General features: G+C 41.7%; 1 protein-coding gene across 1 annotated transcript; it reads left to right on the forward strand.

Moving 5' to 3' along the window:
• Positions 1-16,279: 16,279 nt before the first annotated feature.
• On the forward strand, positions 16,280-20,839 carry LOC138371075 (hepatitis A virus cellular receptor 1-like). Its single transcript, XM_069335733.1, has 3 exons — positions 16,280-16,301; positions 17,624-17,742; positions 20,291-20,839. The coding sequence occupies exons 1-3, from the start codon at positions 16,280-16,282 to the stop codon at positions 20,837-20,839; spliced, it is 690 nt and encodes a 229-aa protein (XP_069191834.1).
• Positions 20,840-27,995: the final 7,156 nt, after the last annotated feature.

Below are 27,995 nucleotides of genomic sequence, written 5' to 3' on the forward strand. Positions count from 1 at the left end.
TGATGGAGGTTATCTTGAGGTTATCTTGAGATGATTTCGGGGCTTTTTAGTGTCCCCGCGGCCCGGTCCTCGACCAGGCCTCCACCCCAGGAAGCAGCCCGTGACAGCTGACTAACACCCAGGTACCTATTTTACTGCTAGGTAACAGGGTCATAGGGTGAAAGAAACTCTGCCCATTGTTTCTCGCCGGCGCCTGGGATCGAACCCAGGACCACAGGATCACAAGTCCCGTGTGCTGTCCGCTCGGCCGACCGGCTCCTCCTCATGGAGGTGACTCGAATCTTACGACTCATCACGTATTTAACTCATTCAATAATTGGGAAAATATTTTTTTGATTTACGTTGTATTTAAACAAAACACACGAATCTGATTCTGATGATGAATAATTAAAGTTCAAAAGTTAAGAAGTTGAGGGAGAGTTAATAGGTTGATGAGTACTGATGGAGTACAGATGAGTCCATATCTACGAACAAGAAAGTATGAATCCACAAATCTAAGTGACATGATATCACGAAATGTTTGATTAGGATTGTAGGTCAAAATAGGAGAAGAATGAGAGGAACGATTTAGTGGGATGAGGAAGCGATTAATACAACTGAAAACAATTTAGGAGTATTCAGTTGATAGTTAATGACCAATAGAGAGGCAAATAGATAGGGAGGGGGGGGGGGGTTTAATGAGATTGTACCAACTGTTTAATGGGATTGTCCTGCAAATTCTAGTGATCAAACTTATACCTACTTGTCTTATTTATCGCCTCATCTTTACTTACAAATAAATTGAACAGCGGTGAACAAAGAATTGATTCTCAGAACGATTGACAGGGGCAACTACGGCTTATAATTGCAATAGGGCGCGTCGTGTAATCAATTTACATAAGTGCTGCAGATTTCACATCAATATGAAGATAATATCTCTTGATATTAACAGGAAAAGACGCAATAGAAAACGGGAAACAAAATAACAACCACGGAAATATGACATTACTTCTTGTGGTAATTATTAATAACAAAAATAATCTCAGCAAGTAATATTCAAAAGCGTAATAATACGGATTATAAAACTAATAATACTTCATTACTAATACTAATAATACTGCATTACTAATACTAATAATAATGCATTATTCTCAGTGTAAATACCTAGTGCATCTTCACATAAATTCCACAGCATAAGCATAATATGCTAAACAAACCCAAACAAAGACCTTCTTTTGCGTATTTAGGGCTCCCAGACCAGGGCCTAAAACTTGTTTACGTTCGCGAGATATCCAGAAGCGTCTCAAGAACGGCGCCAAAGAGATCTGAAACAAAATCAAAATGCCTATCGATCCACTGCGTTACCTCCCTAGGTACACTAGCCCATTATAGCACTGTCTCAGGTTACATCAGAAGTTACATGGAAGTCTGAGTCTTATTCATGGGGATCTTTGAGACTTATTTTGGTCAACTGTTCGTCCGAGATTTTTGGGAAAGGTATTCATAGAAAAGATACGAGATCAACCCGGCTCTATTTTGTGTGTGATGTGACTAGTGAGAGGAATGGTACTGGTGCTCCTCGTACCATAGTGGTGAGGTTACGGTACCATGCATGTATTGGTGATGGTAATGTGATGATGTACCGTGGCTGGGGTGGTGGTGGTGGTGGTGGTGGTGGTGGTGGTGCTTTTGTACCACGGTGGTAGTGGTGTGATGATTCTGATGGCTCTTACCTATTCGTGACTAGGAGGAAATGATGTCTAGTACCTTGTGCCCAGCTTATTAGCCCCTTTAATCATGTTGCCTTATGATTTAAAAATGTTAGTGTCTCAGTTCTCTTTCGAATCTAGCATTAAAGTTGTAGATGGAGGTGGTTTCCACAGCTTCTTCTTTCATGCATTCCTCTTGTTGATCACCTGCAAGACTATATCGTTAACCAGACCGAGGTATAGGGGGGTCGTTGTTTACAAAGGGACGGGGAGGGGTAGTTATCATAGAGTGGCAGATATCGAAGGAACTCTAGTTGTTCTGGACAGTATCTACACACAAATACTGCGAGAGGACGCACGTGTCTAATGTACATTATCTAGACACAAGCACTCTTGGACGACGACTTTAGGGTCAAGCACACATTATCTAGACACGAGTCCTCTTGGACGACTACTTTAGGGTCAAGCACACATTATCTAGACACGAGTCCTCTTGGACGACTACTTTAGGGTCAAGCACACATTATCTAGACACAAGCTCTCATGGACAACAACTTTAGGGTCAAGCACACATTATCTAGACACAAGCACTCTTGGACGACAACTATAGGGTCAACTACACAATATCTAGACACGAGCACTGCCAGACGCCTCTAGTGTTTACTGAATAAACTCCAACTTCATGGTCGTACCCCGAATAATTTTCCCTGCCAAAACATGCCTCTTGAGAGAGCCACGGGTTCTTGTTACTGAAAGTGACTTAAATGTAATTTGCCAACCTTTTCTTGCACATTTTTACAAAACAGTTTTATGCGAAATTGAATGTGTAATTCAGATTTTTTTGGCTGGAATTACATTTGGATCGCATTATAGATAATTTTTACATAACACGTTACAGTATTTATTATATTTTTAATACAGTCAGGAGTGAATTTCCTATCTGGCTGGTTATCTTCAAGGGGGTATATTTTCCGTGAGGTGTAACCCATTTTTCGGCGAATATACACTTGGAGTTTACATTAACTCCTGAGCTAAAGGTGTAGAGCTAATGTACTTTTACAGCTTGGACAGTAAGGAGTTGTGGGGACGTTAATGACCCCTCCAGTGTTTGATTAACTGAAGTCCAATAATGAAACCGAACCAAGTTATCTTCAGGTAAAAAAGATTCGAATCTCTTCAGACATTCGAACTCCTTAGAGTTATGTTTTTAAAGCTTTTTAAACTAGTTTTTTTTTATAGAATCTAAATACCTCGTAAATATCATACCAAATGGGAGTGTAGACAAATCTTATATAGAAAAATAGAAATTAAAAATAGGCTTATATAGAAAACGACCATTGCTTATTAAAAGTTGACCACTAGGAAGAAAAGTGAAGACAATGACTTGAGAATAACACATGTTTTTCATGAGATATTGACATACGTCACTGCTTGATTGCAAGGAAAATGAGAATGACAGATTAGATGAACAGCATTGGCTCTATATAATAAGTATATATGCAGCTGGCATATATATAATAAGTATATATGCAGCTGGCATATATATAATAAGCTGAGAAACTACAAAAATAAATATAGTGACAATCGTTTACGATATTATCATAAATATTGTATATTTGCGCCGAAAACAATATTTTGCAAGTTGTATATATTCATATATAAAGAAATATTAAACTAAATTCAATTATTTTATAAAAAGAGCCTTCTCTTCATTTATTGTGTCGGGGGACAGGAAGCCAGAGTGTATTTATACACGTTACGCTTTTATGGAGGTCCCCGCGTCAGGGAGCTTGACAGCTGAGTGGACAGCGCTTGAGATTCGTAATCCTAATGTTCCGGGTTCGATCCCCGGTTGAGGCGGAAACAAATGTGCAGAGTTTCTTTCACCCTGATTAACCTGTTCACCTTGCAGTAAATAGGTACCTGGGTGTTAGACAGCTGCTACGGGCTGCTTGCTTCCTGGGGGTGTATAACAAAAAAGGAGGCCTGGTCGAGGACCGGGCCGCGGGGACGCTAAGCCCCGAAATCATCTCAAGATAACCTCAATAAGAGAACCCCCCCCCCTAAGGTCGAATTACTGACTTACACACAGAGATCACACTATCGTGATGCATCAAATGAACAAATTGATGTTCGCAGGTTCGAATCCTCGTCACGGCCATTGTGGATTTGTTCATTGTCGAACTACTGACATCGCCTAGGATGCCTAATCTTCTCTTCAAATACTAATTCGAAGGCTCGAAGGTCCTGTTCATTCCTGATATAGAGAGGAAAAAGACCAATTGAACATCAAAACCGATCAATATTTACAAAATAACAGAAACTTCTCACAGAACCAGAAGATCCTGTCTCCACTACAACTACAAAAAAAACTACAACTACAAAACCACTACAACACAGAGGGTCAGAAGATACATAACACAGTCTGTCCTAAACCGTGAATGCTGAATAATCATTCTAAAGACACTAAGAAATGGAGACCTCTCAGTTCCAGTCTAAACCATCAAAAACAAAAAGTAAATATGAAGATTAGCAATTAACCTTCTGAACCCAAAAACAAACAATCCGTTTCGGTTCCTCGAAACCAGCTCACAAACATGGGTTTCCTCCTAGTTAGTGACACAAACATTCGCTCTTACAGAATGTCAGAAGCATTCGCTCTTAATTAATGCCACAAACATTCGCTTTTAATTAATGCCACAAACATTCGCTCTTAAATGTTGCCACAAACATTCGCTCTTAGATAATGACACAAACATTCGTTTTTAATTAATGCCACAAACATTCGCTCTTAAATAATGCCACAAACATTCGCTCTTAAATAATGCCACAAACATTCGCTCTTAAATAATGCCACAAACATTCGTTTTTAATTAATGCCACAAACATTCGCTCTTAAATAATGCCACAAACATTCGCTCTTAAATAATGCCACAAACATTCGCTCTTAAATGTTGCCACAAACATTCGCTCAACAAATAACACACCACTAAACCTACGCAACAAGATAGATGTACCAAGTAGTCAGTTGAGATAGACGGACCACTAACCCTTTCAACTCGCCTATTTAAGATCAAAATAAAATTTACATCTTACCTTTCCCATCATACCTCTCTCCATCCTTCCTAACTAAAGCCTTTGGTTAAAAAGCTTTCAACCCTTCAACAAGGAAGCTATAGTTGTATTTTACGAACAAATATATATATATATATATAGGTATATATATATATATATATATATATATATATATATATATATATATATATATATATATATATATATATATATATATATATATATATATATATATATATATATATGTGTGTATAAAAAAACAGGAAGATTAATGTCACTGGCAGCTTCAAATTCTTGTTATTAATATAATTATTGCTGCCATCGGTACATTGAAGGTGTAATCGTCCGAGGCTCTTCAGGAGATGATATTAATGCTGGAGTCTAGCCAGGGATGCTCTGTTGTGTGTGTGGGGGAGGGGAGAGAGAGAGGGAGAGAGAGAGGGAGAGAGAGAGAGAGAGAGAGAGAGAGAGAGAGAGAGAGAGAGAGAGAGAGAGAGAGAGAGAGAGAGAGAGAGAGAGAGAGGGAGAGAGAGAGAGAGAGAGAGAGAGAGAGAGAGAGGGAGAGAGAGAGAGAGAGAGAGAGAGAGAGAGAGAGAGAGAGAGAGAGAGAGAGAGAGAGAGAGAGAGAGAGAGAGAGAGAGAGAGAGAGAGAGAGAGAGAGAGAGAGAGAGAGAGAGAGAGAGAGAGAGAGAGAGAGAGAGAGAGAGAGGAGAGAGAGAGAGAGAGAGAGAGAGAGAGAGAGAGGGTGAGGGGGGTGAGGAGAGAGAGATAGAGAACGAGAAAACATACAGACTGACAGGCACAAACACGCATATTTTACACACTCGCGTATGGGGGGGGGGGGGGGTGGACCTTGCGGCTGAGTGGATAGCGCTCTAGAGTCGTAGTCATAAGGGCCGGGGTTCGATCCCCGGGCGAGGAAGAAACAAATGGGCAGAGTTTCTTTCACATTGTTGCTCCTGTTCACCTTGCAGTAAATAGGTACCTGGGAGTTAGACAGCTGCTACGGGCTGCTTCTTGAAGATGTGCGCGTGTGTTAGAGAGAAATTATATGTTGTAGAAATAATAGAGGAAAAAATAAATTGGTTAGAAAGGCGGGGTGATGACTTTCACCTATCAGGTGAAAGAAAAAACCCTCAGCCCAATTTGTTTGTGCGGCGATCGAAAATCAAACCGGGATTCCTAGACTGCGAATCCTGAACGCGCTCCGCTCGGCTGCCACACCTTTTTTTAAGACTTCACCTTACAGCCGATAGCCACACCACACAGCCAAGAGTAGCACCATATACCCATGAGCCATACCAAGGATAGTCCTGAGCCACACCAACGAGCCATGAGCCTCACCATATAGTCCTGAGCCACACCAACGAGCCATGAGCCTCACCATATAGTCCTGAGCCACACCAACGAGCCATGAGCCTCACCATATAGTCCTGAGCCACACCAAACAGCCACATCACCACCAAGTTCAAATATGTTTATTGAGACAAGAAAAAATACATCTCAAAGGGATAGAGTAGCTTAGGCTCTTCCTACAGACCCCCCTTTACCATATGCCCCCCTCCTACAGCAGGTATGGCCTGCACATCCACCAGAAGCTGGCAGCTGACAGGAAGACCACATTGAGAGTTGGCGTAGCAGGCGCGTCGCTGCCCAGGAGAGTGAGAGCCCTCTGGAGAGTAAATTATCCAGCGCAGCGTGGCTGATACCCCGCAGTGCCAAGCCATAAAGGCTGGTGATGGAGGGGTGACATTACCCTAGATGTGACGCTGGGATCTGTGATCTAACTCCGGCCAAAGCCTTTGCTTGGGGTTGCGTTTGTTGTTGCATAAGGAAAGCCATTGTGTGCCATCACTGCATAGAGCGGAAACTGTCTGCCATTATTTCTGCTGTAATCTGTCGACCATCTTGTTGCCTGTTGCATTTGATCTTTAAATAGGAATCGAAACATCCTTAAATATCTATATACTCGTGTAAAATTCGTTCAATAGCATGCTACACTTACATTAAATATATATATATTTTTTATAGATACTCAAGGTTAGCCTGGGGATTATTTTTTCCATTTATAGCCTTTTCTTTTATTGATTCTTTTGTCTAGAATAATCACGTTGCCTCTTTGTCGATTTTATGGCCCTATAACATCATTTATCGCTCGAATACTACTTCTGGCGCTTTTTTTTAACCAGTGATATGAGGCTCAGTTTCTTTAACAAATCTCTATAGCCCATTCTTTCTAGTTCTGGTAAAGAATTAGTTTAACATACACAGAGAAACCTCATTAACATGATTTATCACGTTGATATATATTGACTAGAGCGCCTCTGGGAACACTTAGCGCATAGATTCGAACTCTATGTGGCTCGAACACTATGTGGTTCGAACCTAATAGACAAGTTCGAACCTATCCACAGGTTCATCATGGCTCCTGTAGATTTGATATTAGTTTAATATATTTTGTTATTTCATGATTACTGCAGAATTTTCTGTGGTGTGGGCTTTCTGAAGGACTCTTCGTTTGCATGTTTATAAATATGAAGGAGTAAAGTTTGCCTGTGTTAAATGGGTTGCTTATTGTAGAATACATGGGAGTGCTGACATGCAAGTAGAGCAGTACAATATAGATAGTTGAATTATTTGAAGATGATATCTCATCCTCTTTAATCAAATCTACTTGGGATTACAGCAAGGAAAGTGGCTGGGCTCTAATATGGAAGGAGAGTCTAGTCATCTTCGATGACTGGACTCTCCTTCCAGTCATCGAACATGACTAGACTCCAGCAAGGAACATGACTATACTTGAGCATGGAAGGTGACTGGACGCCAACCTCGTACGTAATTGAACTCCAGCATGGAAAGCGACTGGACTTTAACAAGAATGGAGATTGGACTTTATCAGTGGACGAGACTGGACTCTGTTAAGGAAGGAGATTCGATTACATCAACGAAGTAGGTTGAACTCTATCAGAGGAGGAGAGTTATCTTTATCACGGGAGGAAAATTAATTTTGGCAAGGGGGAAGACTGGAATTGAGCAAGGGAGAAGACTGAATTTATGCAAATGAGGAGACTGAACTCTCTCAAGGAAAGTGATTGAACTCTATCAAGGAAGAAGACTGGACTCTAGCTTCCAAAGACACAAATGTGAGTGGCAGAAAGTACCTGAACAAAACATATATATATATATATATATATATATATATATATATATATATATATATATATATATATATATATATATATATATATATATATATATATAAAACACAACAACATTGTGACTATTATTAACTTTCTTTTGGATGTTTTCCATTCTATGTAAATATCTTCTACCATCTGGAGGGTGAAGAAACACCAGATCACTTAACCTTTCCATTTTCCACAAATCCACAATGGGCCTTGATGTGGGTTCGAACCTCCATACAGGATTTGCTCATTTGATCACGCTATTTTGATTTTCTGTGTATATAGAGATCAAGACATTTATAAGTATGGGTACACCTCCCTCTAACCCCCTTAACCTATTCACCTAGCCCCCCCCCTTAATCGTAGGGAGCCACACAAGTTTCAGCCCCGCTCCTGTGTCAGGTAAGTCCATCGCGGGCTCACCATAGTCCGTGCTACTTGGAACTTTTATGTTGTTGTTGTTGTTCAAGATTCGCTGCTTGAAACAAAAAGTCCCAAGTAGCACGGGCTATGGTGAGCCCGTAGTTGGAACTTTTAGTTCCCAGTAGCTGAATCTTAAACAACGTAGGGAACGGCGAAGGATAGGGTGAGGGAGAGAGTTATGAGGAGAAAGCGCCTAGCCATTATGACTATATAGCGCATGGAAGGGGTCAGGATAGGGATTTGGGATGGGACGAGGAAAGGAAGGAATGGTGCCCAACCACTGGGACAGTCGGGGATTATAAAGAAGCCTCCATTACACGAAGCCTCCCACGATGCTCCCACGTAAAATAAACAGGAACGACATCAAACAAAACCGGGAACCGAAAGTCGAACCCTCTTGCGTGGCTCCGACTTACCTTTCAGCCAAGATCACCTGGGTAATGAAGGAACAAGGACTGCTTTTGTATACACACACACACACACACACACACACACACACACACACACACACACACACACACACACACACACACACACACACACACACACACACACACACACACACACACACACAGCCAGACTGCCTGGCAGGCAGATGGGATGGAGGCAGGTGGGGGAAGGGAGAGGGAGATGGGAAAGGGATGAGGGGTGGGAGGGGAGGGGGAAGGTTTACATTGGTGTGTCCCTTGCCTCGCAAACACGGGTGGAGCAGACGAGTGATCACAGAGATGTCAGGGAAACTAGCGTCTAGAGTGCAAGGCACGCAAGAGCAGCCACACCACACAACCGCAAGCCACATCATACAGGCACTAGCAGTATCACACAGGCCCTAGCCACACCATACATATCAGCAGCCACACATGAATACATATCGGAGGCAAGAAACTTGCCTCCTACAACAGGCATGTTTCAATCTCTTGCCTTGCCTCCCAGGCATTAGCACACTAAAAACTTACTAAAAGATAAGCACCACATTGACTACCTTGAAGCTATTCCATTTACCTGGGCTCTAGGAGACTCGAACCGCGGACCCCAGGTGTGTGAGGCCGAAGCTCTATCGACAGAGCTATTGAGTAGCTTAATAAAGAAAGTTTAAAGAAGCAGCATCCTCAACTGCTGAACTGAATGTTTCTACTTTCCCTGGTTCTCAGAGTCAGAGGAATTATAAATTATTTTACCTTGAGGTGGAACCGAGAATCAAGGCCTCCTTGGCCCAGATCTATCTTGACCAACATGATAGATGAGTTATTTAAGGTCCACACCGCCAGGATTGGACCTTAAAGGAGTGTGTTATCTTGAGGTTATCTTGAGATGATTTCGGGGCTTTAGTGTCCCCGCGGCCCGGTCCTCGACCAGGCCTCCACCCCCAGGAAGCAGCCCGTGACAGCTGACTTAACTCCCAGGTACCTATTTACTGCTAGGTAACAGGGGCATTCAGGGTGAAAGAAACTTTGCCCATTTGTTTCTGCCTCGTGCGGGAATCGAACCCGCGCCACAGAATTACGAGTCCTGCGCGCTATCCACCAGGCTACGAGGCCCCTTGAATCGAGTTGAATCGTCTTTAACCCGTCACATGACTCTGTTAAATCTTTCACACCACCGACCCACGTGAGAGGTTATAAGCTGCATGCCGAATGAACCGAACCTTCTAACGTTTATAGAACTGTCGAACAAAGTTTAAAAAATGAAAATTCAATGAGAAAAATCTCACTTTTGCCTCTAAGATGAGCCAAGAGTTTTGTGTGAGCGTTTCAGGTCCGCCAGTTGCCCCTGAAGACACCCTCCTATGAGCCCTGCCAGGTGGGTCACGGAGGGAGGGAGTGAGAGATGAGGTGCTGCTGGTGAGAGAAAAAATATACACGAAAAAGAAAGGTTGAGGAGAGGGAGAAAAGGCTCAAAGAGCAGTCGGGGGAGTGAGGCGGAGACACAAAATATAGCCAGAAGTGTTGGCAAGGAAAAGGAGAGTTTCACGTCACGAGAGATCTAAGAAGAGGCGTCAAGAAAGTGACCCCACTACTTGCTATCCCTTGGGTAAGGACGGTGAGAGAGAGAGAGAGAGAGAGAGAGAGAGAGAGAGAGAGAGAGAGAGAGAGAGAGAGAGAGAGAGAGAGAGAGAGAGAGAGAGAGAGAGAGAGAGAGAGAGAGAGAGAGAGAGAGAGAGAGAGAGAGAGAGAGAGAGAGAGAGAGAGAGAGAGAGAGAGAGAGAGAGAGAGAGAGAGAGAGAGAGAGAGAGAGAGAGAGAGAGACCATTCAGTCCAGGTTCGCTCCCTGGCAGAGACAGAAACAAATGGACAGAGTTTCTTTCACCCTAATGCATCTGTTCACCCAGCATGAAAGAGGTACCTGGGAGTTAGACAACTGCTACGAGCTGCTTCCTGGTGTGTGTGTGTGTGTGTGTGTGTGTGTGTGTGTGTGTGTGTGTGTGTGTGTGTGTGTGTGTGTGTGTGTGTGTGTGTGTGTGTGTGTGTGTGTTTACTAGTTGTGTTTTTACGGGGGTTGAGCTTTGCTCTTTCGGCCCGCCTCTCAACTGTCAATCAACTTGTTTACTAACTACTTTTTTTTTTCCACACCACACACACACACACACACACACACCAGGAAGCAGCCCGTGACAGCTGACTAACTCCCAGGTACCTATTTACTGCTAGGTAACAGGGGCATTTAGGGTGAAAGAAACGTTGCCCATTTGTTTCTGCCTCGTGCGGGAATCGAACCCGCGCCACAGAATTACGAATCCTGCGCGCTATCCACCAGGCTACGAGGCCCCCCCCCCTTGTGTGTGTGTGTGTGTGTGTGTGTGTGTGTGTGTGTGTGTGTGTGTGTGTGTGTGTGTGTGTGTGTGTGTGTGTGTGTGTGTGTGTGTGTGTGTGTGTGTGTGTGTGTGTGTGTGTGTGTGTGTGTGTGTGTGTGTGTGTGTGTGTGCGTATGTTAGAGAGAAATATATGTAGTAGACATAATATAGGAAAAAGGAAAAATTGGTTAGAAAGGCGGAGTCCAAAAGCTAATAGCTAAATTCTGCACACACACACACACACACACACACACACACACACACACACACACACACACACACACACACACACACACACACACACACACACACACACACACACATAATTGTCGTTATATGACAAAGAGTGCTGGGAAGACGGGACACCACGAGCGTAGCTCTCATCCTGTAACTACACTTAGGTAATTACACTTAGGTAATTACACACACACCACCACCACCACCACCACCACCACCACCAGCACGAATTCACGGATGGTAAATCTTGCCTCAGAGATTTAATAGACCAGATGACAGCAATTCTAAAAAGCAGAGGCATGGGCAGCCTGCATATTTTTGGAGTGCCAGAGAGCCTTTGACACTGTACACCATAAGAGACTAGTGTGTGTGTTGCAGAAGCAGACAGGAGCGGCAGGAAAGGTGTTGCAATAAACAGGAACCAGAGTGTTAGACAGCTGCTGTCGGTTGCAACATTGGGAGAGTTAGTAGTATCTTTGTATATATATATATATATATATATATATATATATATATATATATATATATATATATATATATATATATATATATAACAGGACATGAGACATTATTAGACGACAGACGGATGGAAAGGCAGGGTCCAAGAGCTACATCCTGTAGGCACAAAAAAGAGAATACCAATGAACAAATCCACAAGGGCCGTGACGAGGATTCGAACCTCTGCATGATGTGTGTAAAGAGAATACCAGTTAGTATATACACAGAATAGAATTTATTAAAGGGGAAAGCGCCAAGCTATTACGATAATATAGCACTTGGAAGGGGGTCAGAATAAGGATTTGGGATGGGACAGGGGGGGTACGGAAAGGAATGGTGCCAAACCACTTGTGGACGGTCAGGGGATTGAACACCGACCTGCATGAAGCAACACCGTCGCTCTACCGTCCAGTCCAAGTATTTGAGCAGTTAATCCAAACTTAAATATTTTTTTCGCTATCCAATAATACTACAGTCTTTCCAGCGCAGAAATAAATAGCTGCGCAGCTGAATATAATCTAATATCGAAGCAAGGTGGTGTAAGGCCTATGTGCTTTCTTCAGTGCAACATATTTGGCTGATAAAATTCCAGCGTAGGAAGAATGCGCTCCTCGACGCTTTTATTAGATAGGGCTCCCCACCTCCTGGTCGGCCGAAGGGAACCACTTGTTCCACCAACCACTTGGACCACCACTGGCTACAACAACCACTTGAACTACCACTTGAACTACCACTTAATACAACAACCACTTGATCTACCACTTAATACAACAACCACTTGAACTACCACTTGAACTACCACTTGATACAACAACCACTTGAACTACCACTTGAACTACCACTTGATACAACAACCACTTGAACTACCACTTAATACAACAACCACTTGAACTACCACTTGAACTACCACTTAATACAACAACCACTTGAACTACCACTTGAACTACCACTTAATACAACAACCACTTGAACTACCACTTGAACTACCACTTAATACAACAACAACTTGAACTACCACTTGAACTACCACTTAATACAACAACCACTTGAACTACCACTTAATACAACAACCACTTGAACTACCACTTAATACAACAACCACTTGAACTACCACTTAATACAACAACCACTTGAACTACCACTTAATACAACAACCACTTGAACTACCACTTGAACTACCACTTGAACTACCACTTGAACTACCACTTGAACTACCACTTGAACTACCACTTGATACAACAACCACTTGAACTACCACTTGCTTTACTAACTGATGGGACAGTCAATTTTTGTTTCACCGTTTGCTCGATTAATCACTTAGAAAACCACTTGTCACATCAACCAATTGATCCACCCTTGCCCAACCACTTGGGCTGGACGGTAGAGCGTGATTCTCGCTTTTAGCAGGTCGGCGTTCAATCCTCGACCGTCCAAGTAGTTGGACACTATTCCTTCCCCCCGTCTCACCCCGAATCCTTTTCCTGACCCCTTGCAAGTGCTATATAGTCGTAATGGCTTGGCGCTTTCCCTTGAAAATTCCCTTCCCTTCTTTATTTCAATATTTTATTGAAATATCCACATATCCCTTCCAAGTGCTATATAGTTTAAATAGCTTAGCGATTTCTCCTGATTTCAGGAGAAATCTCCTTATTAACTCCTGATTTCCTCCTTTCTCCACATTACCTTACCAGCAAGCACCCGGATAATACGTTCAGGAGGTTGTAACAACATGTTCCAGGAAAGGTTGTGGCTGTGAACACAACATCCAGTATTCATTGGTAATATTTTCGGCTTTCTAAGTTAGTCATGCATCCTCTTAGGTCCCCCGTTTTCTAATGAAAGGAAATATTAAAGCTGACAAGGTGTTGTTGTTGTTGTTGTTAAAGATTCGCTACCTGGAACAAAAAGTTCCAAGTAGCACGGGCTATGGTGAGCCCGTAGTTATATATATACAAGGTGTTGACCTCTCAGAGATCCATATAACCAGCTGAAGGGTTTGCGTGACTTCAAGTAGTGTTTTCCAGGCCTCTGGGGTTATAATTGCAGTATCTTAAAAAAAGGTTCTTGGTTCTTAAAACCCTTCTTAAACGGGGTTGTAGGTTCTTGGGCGTGCGCCAGTGGATGTAATGTACACCTGTTGGAACCAGAGGATATCCGTCAGTGGACACCTGTTGATGTATGGTCCTGGGTTCCACTTGATGTATGTCTGAATGCTCTAGTGGATAAAGGTTTATTCGTATAAGGCAATGAAAGACTGAATACAACAGATAACATATACGTTTATGTGCACAAGTGGATGTTCATCTGTAAGCACACGTGGATGTACATCTGTAAGCACAAGTGGATGTACAACTGTAAGCACAAGTGGATGTGTCACAAGTAAGCAAGCGATGTGTCACAATAACGTGGCTGAAGTGGTTTGACCAGACCACACACTAGAAGGTGAAGGGACGACGACGTTTCGATTTGAGAATGGTCCAGGACGGACCGAAACGTCTTCGTCCCTTCACCTTCTAGTGTGTGGTCTGGTCAAAGTGGATATACTATAGAGTGCGCCATTAGATGTTCACCTGACTGCTCGAGTAATTTCTCAAGCTTAATACCGTACATATTTGCAATAAATTAATTCATTGAACCACCACAATCAATCAATAAAATAATACGAACTTTTCCACCGAAAATAATATTTCGCCACCGACTGAAATCATGTCCTAGACACGAATGAAGAAAACAATGCGAAACCCACGGAAAATACGTACCTAATGGGAGCCGGTCGGACAGCACGCGGGACTTGTGATCCTGTGGTCCTGGGTTCGATCCCAGGCGCCGGCGAGAAACAATGGGCAGAGTTTCTTTGACCCTATGCCCCTGTTACCTAGCAGTAAAATAGGTTCCTGAATGTTAGTCAGCTGTCACGGGCTGCTTCCTGAGGGTGGAGGCCTGGTCGAGGACCGGGCTGCGGGGACACTAAAAAGCCCCGAAATCATTTCAAGATAACCTATATTGAAAATCAAACCTCAATATACCCCAAAATATATTCAATTTGTCCTGGAAAACTTAAAATGGGAAAGTTTTTTAATAGACTAAAAAAACATCACCAATTATTCCACTAAGAAGTACTGAAGACTTAGAGCTACTTTTTAAGCTTACAAGCGCCAGCAACTTGGCATAGAAGGAGCACTAAGTCTTCTGTACGGCTTAGTGGAATAATTTTTATTTTATTTTAGAAGCTGTTAAAAAAGTGTTTTTAAGTTTTTCCAGGGCAAGACATATGAGAGGAAGGTCTTTAAGTGTGTTATATTATGGAGCGTACAGGCTCCATAATGGAGCTTTTAAATATGAATTGCAAATTAGAACTTTAATATTCACGAGAAAAGTATCTTTTTGAAAGGGGCTTAACCAAAAAAAAAAAAATATGTGTTTTATCTCATGTGTATGTGTATGTGTCGTGTGTGTTTATGTACCTTAACCTCTTTGGTACTGCCAACGGCTGTCGGGTAATTTATATATTTATATCATATACATAAATTATAGGATATCTGATATATATCAAACAATTTCTGTTATTATTACTTTTTTTCTATTTAGTGGTAACCTGTTTACTGTTTGGTGAACAGAGGAATAAGGTGAAAGAAAATGTTGCCTTAATTAACGCTCAGTCCTTCAACGGGGGGATCGAACCAGTAATCCTCATTTGATATGCAACGAAGTAGCATAGAAGCACTATGGGATCCCTGTATATGTGTGTGTGTGTGTGTGTGTGTGTGTGTGTGTGTGTGTGTGTGTGTGTGTGTGTGTGTGTGTGTGTGTGTGTGTGTGTGTGTGTGTGTGTGTGTGTGTGTGTGTGTGTGTTCTCCAAGAAATGCTATCAATTTTTAACACCAATTCTATCTTTATAATTCCTCTGAGAATCTTTCACGTAGTTATCATGTCTCCTCCAGTCCTTGAATATTAAAGCGTGAGGGAGGAACTGGCACCTTAACCTCTTCTCATAGTGGGTAAGGAAGATTCTATAACAAAGAGATTGTGTGGGTGGCCAACACTGAGGTATGGAGTGGGAGGAGGGTTTGTGGGGGTTGGAGGGGAACGTTGCTGTTGGCTTTACGAAGGAAGGAAGTGAAGCGTTTTATGAATAATGAATTGAAACATTGCTTGGAGGGGAAGGCCGCGGCCTTTTGTGGGAGTTTAAGTCGTTGTGGGGATCGTCCGAATGCGCTGTTGGGGGAAGGGAAGACTACAAAGGGGGGAAGAAGAGAGGAGGAGGAGGAGGAGAAGGTGATGAGGGGGAGGAAGGAAGCGTTGAGAAGAGAGGAAGGAGGCACTGTGGGACTTGGTTGGTCTTGGCACCAAGAAGGAAAGAGAAAAGGGAAGCTTTAGGAGGGATGAGAGGAAATGACAAGGAAGGTGAGATAATCAGAAAGATTAACGGAAATGAGAGAAGGGAGAAAGAGGCGAAAGACGAAAACGAGGAAAAAAAACAAACACAAAAATGACGAGAGAAAGAGAAGAGGGACAAACAAAGCAAAAGGAAAGAACAGAAAGTGATAAAGAGAATTTGAAATAATAATGTTTAGGAAGAAAAACAAGAAGAGACAGTGAGGATGAGACCCAGAGAAGAAAGAGGGAGAGGGAACTTTATATAAAAATCGAGAGACAAGTAGAGAGGAGAAAACCTATCGTGAGAACTGGTCAAAAACCTGTTTAAAACTTGTCTTTTCATTCCACGTTTGACTTTCATGCCGCTCAAATGTCCATCACGTTTTGATGGTACGAAAAGCGTCATGAGTCTATGCTATTATTCGTTCGAACCTACAATGAGCCACAATGACGTGGGTGAAGATACAATGACCAAACCCCACACCAGAAAAACGGAGCCTTAGTTTCAGGTTTCTGCTCCCTGGTGCTTACCGCGTTCTTTCATCGACAAGTCTTGGGGTCTCTTACTGTCATTTTTTTTTAGTACCTTGTTGTAAAGCAAGGCTAGAAATCATTAAACAACGTGATCAATATACTCGATTTTTTTTTCATTCTTATTGATGTTTGTCGAACATTGATGTGATGAATTGAGTTAAAATCATGTTCTTGCAGCAAATGAACATTCAACTTCCAAAATGTTTTCCTGGTTTATTTTCATGTCATTACTTACCCTATATAATTATCCAAAACGATCACATCCTCCTTGTTTCAAGGCATGTATGAGGTGATTAGGGAATCGAACCCTCTATATCACGCTTTTTGAACCAGGTGGAGAGGCATAGAGCGTGTCCTTCACTCTATATCACACTCCATAAACCACTCTCAATACTGTTTGTCAGGTGAAAGGCGAAATGCACTTAGATATGCAGATTGAAATTCATCAACTCCCGCAGCTGCACCCTGAAGGTGGTTCAACTGATTGGGGATTGGCAGCTCTGATGTAGTGATTGGGGCCCTATTGGCAATACCCTTCGGGCCATTTAGACGTTGTTGTGAAGTTGATGTTGTATGATTGAATAAATTTAACGTGAGATAGAGAAAAACCTGTGGATAAGATGCTACAGTTTTGTGAACGAAAAACGCTGTTTTGTGAATATATTTTTTTTAGGAAAGTACTTTAACACAATAAAATAAATGTAATGTAGGTAAATATGTAAATCATATGTAATAAATGTATATGAGCTCATTGAAGGTTTAGAAATAAATTTGATGTTTTGTTGAAAATGTGAAATGTGCGTTCTTGTTTGCAGGCTACAGTGGAAAGGTACATGGCTACAGTGGAAAGGTACAAGGCTACAGTGGAAAGGTACAAGGCTACAGTGGAAAGGTACAAGGCTACAGGGGTAAGGTACAAGGCTACAGTGGCAAGGTACAAGGCTACAGTTGGAGAGAAAATTTTATTTCACGACAGTTATAATTTGTGTATCAAAGTTGCCAACCAGGAAAATTACATTAATTTCAGGTCATTAACACCATTCGCAAACTGCCTGCATCTCTGTTTTTTCCCTCTCTGTTTCTTTATTTCCCTTTCTCTGTTTTACCGTCTCTATGTACAATCCACATATTTGCTTTCGGTCTGTTTCTTATATATATAATTTCCTCCCTTTTCCTGTTTTCGTTGTTCTATACGGAATTGTTCTTTAGTTCTTTGAGGTTATCAATTTTGAGATGATTTCGGGGCTTAGCGTCCCCGTGGCCCGGTCCTCGACCAGGCCTCCTTTTTGTTACACACCTCCAGAAAGCAGCCCGTAGCTCTAACTCCCAGGTACCTATTAAGTTCTAGGTGAACAGATGCATTAGAGTGAAAGAAACTCTGCCTGTTTGTTTCTGCCTTCGCCGGGGATCGAACCCGGAATCATAGGACTGCGAATTCCGAGCGCTGTCCACTCAGTTGTCAGTGGCGGTCCCATGTTCAGTGGCCCTTCATTTCCTTCCCTCTGTCTCTCTTTCATTCTCTTTCTCTCTCTCTCTCATTCTCTTTCTCTCTCTCTCTCTCTCTCTCTCATTCTCTTTCTCTCTCTCTCTCTCATTCTCTTTCTCTCTCTCTCTCATTCTCTTTCTCTCTCTCTCTCTCATTCTCTTTCTCTCTCTCTCTCATTCTCTTTCTCTCTCTCTCTCTCTCTCTTTCTCTTTCTCTCTCTCTCATTCTCTTTCTCTGTCTCTCTCTCATTCTCTTTCTCTCTCTCCTTGTCCAGAGAGCAGGTCAATAATTCTCTCATTCACATTACAGTGTTGAGGACGAAGGAAAATGGCGCTAAGCGGTACTCAGCCACCTGCACGCTGTCATAATTTTTTCCGAGGGAAATTTCCTGTACGTTGACAGGTCGTACGGGAACGACGGTGCTGTTTATATTCCAGCACGACCATGATGGTCGTCGCCCCGTGTGTCGTCTGCCTTGTGAAGGCTGCAGCTGCTGCCTTCTGGGCTGAAATTCACCAATACTGATCCATCCTGATACGACGGGTGAGATGAACGGTTCAATCTGATACAGCTAATGTTATTAAAGAAGATATTTTGATTTTCTTTTCCTTATAATTTTGCGTGTTTTTATATTACAAAATTCGTTTCTATTACATACGTTTATTTGAAGAGTTTTTACGGCCTGCTAAGAAGCCCGCGACGTCCTTTTCATCAATGAGAAATGAATAATTTGATAGCATTTTAGGGTATTTCCCACTCTTATCTATTCTCTAACTCATTTAAATAGTGTGATTTCTAGTATGACTCCATGTTCTCAGCTATTCCTTTGATCTTGTCAAATTAGGAGTCTTCCTGCTTAACCTATTTAGCCAGCTGGAAGCATTTAGAGAGTCTAATTCATGGCTTCTCGTTGGGTTGAAGTCCTGTCAACCTCTGGAAGTTTAATAAGGTTATTTTCAACCAGAAAAGTACACTTTAGCTCAGAATATATTCCACGACACCAAGGAAACTCAGAATGAATATTCAACCAGATGCGAGGAACACTTCTTGATGCATATGTACTTTGATATTTATTTATGTCTGGTGTAGTGACTTGACAGTATGGAAGGAAAGGGTATGGTATGTAGACAGGAAGAGGTATGCCCGGTATAGTGACTGGACAGAAGCAGTATGTCCGATGTGGTGACTGGACAGAAAGAAGTATGTCCGGTATTGTGACTGGACAGAAAACAGTATGTCCAATGTGGTGACTGGACAGAAAGAAGTATGTCCGGTATTGTGACTGGACATAAAACAGTATGTCCAATGTGGTGACTGGACAGAAAGAAGTATGTCCGGTATAGTGACTGGACAGAAGCAGTATGTCCGATGTGGTGACTGGACAGAAAGAAGTATGTCCGGTATTGTGACTGGACAGAAAGCAGCATGTCCAATGTGGTGACTGGACATTGTCCAGTTTAGAGATTGTCCTTTGATGGAATCTAGCCATGGTGGTCTTACTTTATAATTTAATTCTATCAATTACATTTTTTTTCATTATGATTAGTTCCCACTGCTGTTTTTCCGTCCTTTGCTAATATTTTAAGAAACATTTAGTGATATAACATTTCTAAGGCTCGAGTTAAGATTATATCATGTTCTGTGAAACGCTCGTTAAGGATCATTATGATTAATGAGTAATTTAGTCTAATATTGTGATCAGCGGAGTGTTAAAGGCGATCAAAGCTGGATGTGAATCGTACACACTAATAACAGCCTAATGAGCTACAATCTTTATTAATTGTAATTGAATTAGCACATTTATGTTAATTATTAAGCATGATTTTTGTCTATACTTTCATGTTCATTATGAATTTGGTAACTAATCTAATAATAACGAAGGTGAAGCGTAAGTAGTTGAGGCTTAACTATTGCTGATAACGAGGCCTCTTAAGATTAGAGCTGAAACTTTTAATAATGCTCTTATTGCACGCTAATGTCTTCCTGTTGCACAAAGGAGATTACTGTTGCTGTTGATATTATCAACGTCGCTAATGTCGCCGTTGTCACCGACATTGTACCTGCCAGCACTACTACTGTTGTCTTCACTGTTATCGCCAGTGGTTCCAACGCCATCATGGCTACCATTGTCATCACCACTGCTCTCCTCTTCATCACCACTGCCCCAATCACCGTCAACATCACCACTGACCCTACCAACATCATAACCACCACCACCACTGTCCCCATCACTGTCATCACCACCCCTGTTGTCCCTCCACTCTCCCCCATCACCACTACCACCATTGTTCCCACCACCATCACCAACACTGTTCCAACCACCACATCTATCACCGCCGCCACCACCATCATCACACAATTGCCTCCAACATGTCAATCATCAGCGCCTCCATCGCTACCACTGTTTCTACCACACCCGCTTCCAAAATCAATCAACAGTGTTCCAGGCAAGCACAACCTTCCCAACGTTGGGCTCACGAGTTTCCTTCCAAGACATCAAACATCTCTGCTCTCAGCCTATGTAACCGGTACTCGATATGTTTGAGTTACATAGTAGTAGGAAATCCTTCAGTCTCAGGAAACTATGGAGTTGCGCTCTGGTTGTCGGTCTGGAGTGGCCTCTCCAGGGCGCAATAGGTTGATACGGGGGGAGAAGCTGTTACCCATGCAGCAGGTTCCCACCCCCTCTCTCTTCACGGCGCCGAAAGTCTCCGGCTAAAGAATAAAGTAACAGTAGAGGATATGTAACATTATATGATATATAGCTTCTTACCGCTAGAGGAAAATATCTAATATATATATATATTTTGAATGTCAAAAAAAGATTGACTCAGCATTCACATTTCTCTTCCAAGAAGCAGCAAATTTTTCAGTCTTCTGATCTGATTAATACCTTTTATTTTGAGCACTAAATATTCTTTCAAAATTGTTCAGTATGATAATTCTTTTCCTCCCATATGCTTATCGTTTTGTGTGTGTTGCTGAATAATTTGTTTTATTCGTTGCTTGTTTTCGATTCGATATATTTCCCTTGTTGGCGTCGTCCAATATTGTTTAATTAACAGTCGTGTTATCTATACAGTCATGTTAAAGTGGCATATACTCAACTTTCTTATCTTCAATGAGTAATTAAAGAGTTTATTATTTGTATATAAATATATACATATATATATATATATATATATATATATATATATATATATATATATTTATATATATATATATATATATATATATATATATATATATATATAATGTGTGTGTGTGTGTGTGTGTGAAGCAATAATCACAATAAAAATTAAAAACCTTTTAAATAATGAGTCAAGATATCAAAAGAACACAAATTAAAATTATATATATATATATATATATATATATATATATATATATATATATATATATATATATATATATATATATATATATATATATATATATATATATATATATATATAACTGAAAACTCACACCCCAGAAGTGACTCGAACCCATACTCCCAGGAGCCACGCAACTGGTATGTACAAGACGCCTTAATCCAGTTGCGTGGATTACTACAACTACATACCAGTTGCGTGGCTCCTGGGAGTATGGGTTCGAGTCACTTCTGGGGTGTGAGTTTTCAGTTGCATATTGTCCTGGGGACCATTCAGGCTTGTTCGCATATATATATATATATATATATATATATATATATATATATATATATATATATATATATATATATATATATATATATATATATATATATATATATATATATATAACTGAAAACTCACACCCTATATATATATATATATATATATATATATATATATATATATATATATATATATATATATATATATATATATATATATATATATATATATATATATAACTGAAAACCCACACCTCAGTTGTATATAGTCCTGGGGACCATTCAGGCTTGTTTGCATATATATATATATATATATATATATATATATATATATATATATATATATATATATATATATATATATATATAACTAGCGTTGACTGATATAAATCCTTATTAAGACGCAAAGTCTAGTCATAAATGGCAAGGGAGAGAGAGAGAGAGAGAATACACACGCCAGACAGCTTAAGCCTCAAAACATACACAATGAGTAATTGCACTTCCCAAATAGGTCACAAAGGATTACTGCTTACACAACCTAATTAATGTATCTAGCAAATCTTACTAATTATGAAACTGTCCTTGGGTTATATATAAAATTTAATATATATTTATATATATGTCACAGCACAGGAGTTCTGGTAGTATTCGTATGTAGGTGGAGGTGGTGGTAAGAATATTTGGAGGTAGGTGGTAGTGGAAACCTTTGCTGGTTAACAAGGGCTGGAATATATATTTTAGGCCTGACAGCTGAGTGGACAGCGCTCGCGATTCGTGGTCCTGAGGTTCCGGGTTCGATCCCCGGTGGAGTCGGAAACAAATGGCCAGAGTGTCTTTCTTCGCGATGACCCTGTTACCTAGCATTAAATAGATATCTGGGAGTTAGACAGCTGCTACGGGCTGCTTCCTGGGGGTGTGTTACTAAAAAGAAACCTGGTCGAGGAACGGGCCGAGGGGAAGCTAAGCCCCGAAATCATCTCAAGATAACCTCATGAAGATATGTAGTGGTGTTGGCATTTGTAAAGAGGCGGTAGCTCTAATATTTGTAGGTAGATAATGATAAAATTATTAATATAAAAATATATTAATAATATAAATAATGAAAATAAAGGTTAAAATAAAGATAATGTAAAGGTTGAGAATGACATCTAGAGGATATGATACTTTGTGAAACTAGAAATATTTTTTAGAGGCATAAATTAGAGTTCCTTCAAAGCAATTTACAGAACATTTCTTAGACCAATACTGGAATATGATGCACCAATATGAAAATTTCATCGTGTGAATCATAAGAGCAACATTTAAAAAAGTATAGAAGTTTGCAAGAAGATTAGAGCCAGAGCTAAGATGGTTAAGCTATGAGGATAAGCTAATGGAAATATATCTCACAACCCAAGAGGACAGAAGTAATAGCGGAGATATGATCACAACATACAGGATACAGAAAGGACTAGACAAGGTGGACAAGGACAGCCCCTTTTAAACTGAGAGAAAGTATGACAAGAGGACATAAGTGGAAGCTGTAAACACAATTAAGTCGAAGAAATATATGGAAATATTCGTACCCAGCACGGTGGTCAGCAAATGGAATTGATTAAAAGAAGAAGTTGGGGAAGCCACCTCCAACTTTAAAACAAGATTGGGCAAGGAATTCGTACGTTAGGGTAATTAACTTATAACCCAACAGGCTCAGTAACAAGGACTTAAAGAACTAGACCTAACTCACCCGTAGAATCACACACACACACACACACACACACACACACACACACACACACACACACACACACACACACACACACACACACACACACACACACACACACACACACACACACACACACACACACACACACACACACACACACACACACACACACACACACACACACACACACACACACACACACACACACACACACACACACACACACACACACACACACACACACAAATATTGACCCCCCCCCCACTCTCCACTCTTTCTCCTTTCTCCTTAACACAGACACACACACGCACACACACACAAACGCAAGATGGAATTATATCGAAAAACGAAATCCCAGCCGTGATTGATGGCCAGGTCCTAGCTGGTCCAATTTAGGGAGGGGGGGGGGAGGGCCATCACGATTTAACTCCTTCCTACCCGTCATTGTGGCCTCCTTCCTCTCTGCTCTTGCAGTGGTCTACTTATTTTTCTTATCTTCTTCTTCCCCCTCCCCATTTGTTAAGCATTTATTTGATAATTCGTTTCGTCAATTTTCTGTTTGCATTGAAAGGGTTTCGGTAGTATAGTCGGGTTCGTTCTTGACGCACAATCGCGAAATCCGGGTTCGAATCTCGTGCGGGTGCAGAATGTTTGGGGCGAGTTTCACCTAATGCATCTGTTCACCTAGGAATATATGGGTATCCAGGCGGTAGTCAGCTTGCTGTGGGGTTGCGTCCTGGGGAGGGTCAGTAGTTCGACCTTGCGAGGGACCTTTGATATAAGCTTAACTTGAATATAAACACTGGTTGCCTGTTCCCTCGATACAATGACTTATTACTCCCGCCGTTTTCCCGCGCATTGTCATGATGTACTGGAAAACGATGAACTGAATTCATTCGGTTACAGTGACGAAGAAAATGAATAGTGAAGATGATTATGGCGATGAAGATAGCATAAGCATTGAAGATATTGAGTAGTGAAGATGTCAGATGAAGGGAGAGAGAGAAAGAAGAGAGGTGGAATGGGTTTGGGAGGGTAGAGACTGACTCTCCCGGGCATCACCGGGTAAACAGTAAATTAGAGCAGCGAGAAATGCCATGAATACACTAATTGCTATTCAGGGATCGCCCAGTCTCTGATAGTTACAGCACCAGTATTACCGCAAGTGTTACAGGTATCCTAACCTAACCTAACCTAGCCTAACCTAACCTAACCTAACCTCACCTAACCTAACCTAACCTCACCTCACCTCACCTCACCTCACCTAACCTAACCTAACCTAACCTAACCTAACCTCACCTCAACTCACCTCACCTCACCTAACCTAACCTAACCTAACCTAACCTAACCTAACCTCAACTCACCTTACCTCACCTAACCTAACCTAACCTAACCTAACCTAACCTAACCTAACCTAACCTAACCTCACCTCACCTCAACTCACCTCACCTCACCTAACCTAACCTAACCTAACCTAACCTAACCTCAACTCACCTTACCTCACCTAACCTAACCTAACCTAACCTAACCTAACCTAACCTAACCAAACTTAACTTAACCTCACCTCACCTCACCTAACCTCACCTAACCTAACCTAACCTAACCTAACCTAACCTAACCTAACCTAACCTCACCTCACCTAACCTAACCTAACCTAACCTAACCTAACCTAACCTAACCTAACCTAACCAAACTTAACTTAACCTCACCTCACCTCACCTAACCTCACCTAACCTAACCTAACCTAACCTAACCTAACCTAACCTAACCTAACCTAACCTCACCTCACCTAACCTAACCTAACCTAACCTAACCTAACCTAACCTAACCTAACCTAACCTCACCTCACCTAACCTAACCTAACCTAACCTAACCTCACCTAACCTAACCTAACTTAACCTAACCTTATGAAAAAAATATAAATTTGTATCACAAGAATAATTTTCCCCTCGCTCCACCAACCACTTGGGCTGGACGGTAGAGCGACGGTCTCGCTTCATGCAGGTCGGCATTCAATCCCCGACCGTCCACAAGTGATTGGGCATCATTCCTTTCCCCCTCCCCATCCCAATCCTTATCCTGACCCATTCCAAGTGCTATATAGTCGTGATGGATTCGTGCTTTTCCCTGATAGTTCCCTTCCCTTCTCCTTGTTTATTGCATTATAGAGCTCATGCAAGCTCGGTCTTGATGGGATACGAACCCTGAAGAGGACAGTATCCCTTATCCGCTCGATAACGTAAATGCAGCTGTATTAGACAATGTCGAATTCAGAGTAAATTTCTTCATAAACCATAATAGACTCGTCCTTGTAGATTTCGGGACTGGATGTTTTGGCGGGGAACAGGAGCTGAAACACAACCCAGGTATTGGTGAGTATACTGGACATGCATGCGCACGAATGCACGCGTATGCAAACACAAACAGCAGAAAAAAACACACAAAATGATATCCAAAACGCACTCAAATAGCAGATAAGACACACACTAAACGACACCCAAAGTGCACTTAAATACCAGATAAAACATACTTAAAATAACACCCAAAACGCACTCAAATAGCAGATAAAACACACACAAAACGAAACCCAAAACGCACAATACAGCAGAACAAGGCAACGAAATAAAAACACACACACACACACACACACACATTCACACACACACACACACACACACACACACACACACACACACACACACACACACACAACACGAAAAATAAAATCGCAAATAAACAAATATCCGCAAACACACATACACGACAAACACCAATCCATTACCATCCCCCCCCCTCCTCCTCCCCCCGCCCCCCCCCCCGGTCACAAGCTGCACGATAAGGATATCAAAAGCATTATTTTTTTGTTCATTCAGAACTGCAAATCAAAACAATGTTTACCGTGATACCGGGCAGCTGCACGCCTACAGCAGCGCCATATGGTACCGGTTTTCAACTAACTGGTAAATTTAAAGAAAATAAATTGCAAGTAAAATTAGTCTTTTTCCAGATAAATAACTCCATATCTCCACGTGAAATTGTAAATATATTTTTTTTAATTTTGTCGCGGACTGGTAGCAAGTATATTAGGAGAATATTATAAATACATATTGTTACAGTGCTCTCTCCTATTTCTCCCGTATGCCTGCTTCAAGAGTCATATCAGCTTTCTCTACTGATTCCCTGAGATACAGGGAGTCTGTTGGTATATGTGGCGGCCAGATCGCCACATACACAAATTTCTCCCAGATAAGGGAGAAATTTACATTATAAGTTTGTAGGTAAGGGGAAAGTGGTGCCCGGTACGCCCTACCTGCAGATCCGCCATTTTGTGGAGGGGCACCAGCCGAGTGCGGATTGGCTGACTTAGGTCACGGACCACCAATCAGAGCCGCCGTGACGTCACCGAGTGCCCCTGAGAACGCCAGCTGTGTTAGCGTCAGTGTTGGTCTGACTGCGAGAGGGGGAGGATGCTTCTCGGTCAGCTCTCGAGGTTTGGAGGCTCTTGGAGCCTTACTCAGTGGATTAAAACTAGCCATCGCAGCCCATAAGTGTTATTAAAGACCCTGTGCTTCCGGGAAGCAAGAAGAAACCAAGTTCATTGCTCAGAGAAGCGCCAAAACTTGAAGAATCGGTCGGCGACGACGCTGGACGGGCGCCGCCTGATGCTAGAGGGTTTGGAAGGTGTGATGGGCAAGTCTAGCTGTGACCGGGTCACGTTCACTGAGGATTTTGGAGGGACGACAACGTTCCTAGGGCAAGGAGCAACGCCTTGTGGAAGGGACGAGTGTGTGTGCTCAGTGAATGATTAGCTAAGTGATTAGCTCAGTGCCCACTGGTGAACCAGGATTGCGATATCTGAAACTCTGGGAGTGATTCGGCGACGACGCGAAGGCTTCACGACACCTGAGGACTTGTGGAACGTTCCTGAATCGTCAAGGACCGACTCAGGAAGCGTGGGGACCTCACACCATCGAGGGACAGGCGTCGTGAGCCAGGAATGTAAAGGTAGGTCAACTTCCCTTCCACTAACCCTTGTTTGAGTAGGCTAGATAGGCCACGATATTTACCTATGTTGCAGTATAACATTAATACGTTAGTAGTAGGATAGGCTGCAGTATCTTCTCAATATTTCTTATGTTTTTCTTCACTGTCGAGGGTAGTTGAAAAATTAACTCTCCAAAGTTCATTTACTCACTTTATTTATGGTCTGACGCCTAGAAGCGTTTCGCAACACACATATTTGACATTGTCAAGACATTGTCATATTTTAACTATTGTCATTGCAAGACATTGTCATATTTTCACATGACAATGGGTAAAGATAATTCAGAACACGAATCAATGGGTACATTATAT

The sequence above is a fragment of the Procambarus clarkii genome, chromosome 34 (genome assembly GCF_040958095.1).
Source record: "Procambarus clarkii isolate CNS0578487 chromosome 34, FALCON_Pclarkii_2.0, whole genome shotgun sequence".
NCBI classification, from domain to species: Eukaryota; Metazoa; Arthropoda; class Malacostraca; order Decapoda; family Cambaridae; genus Procambarus; species Procambarus clarkii.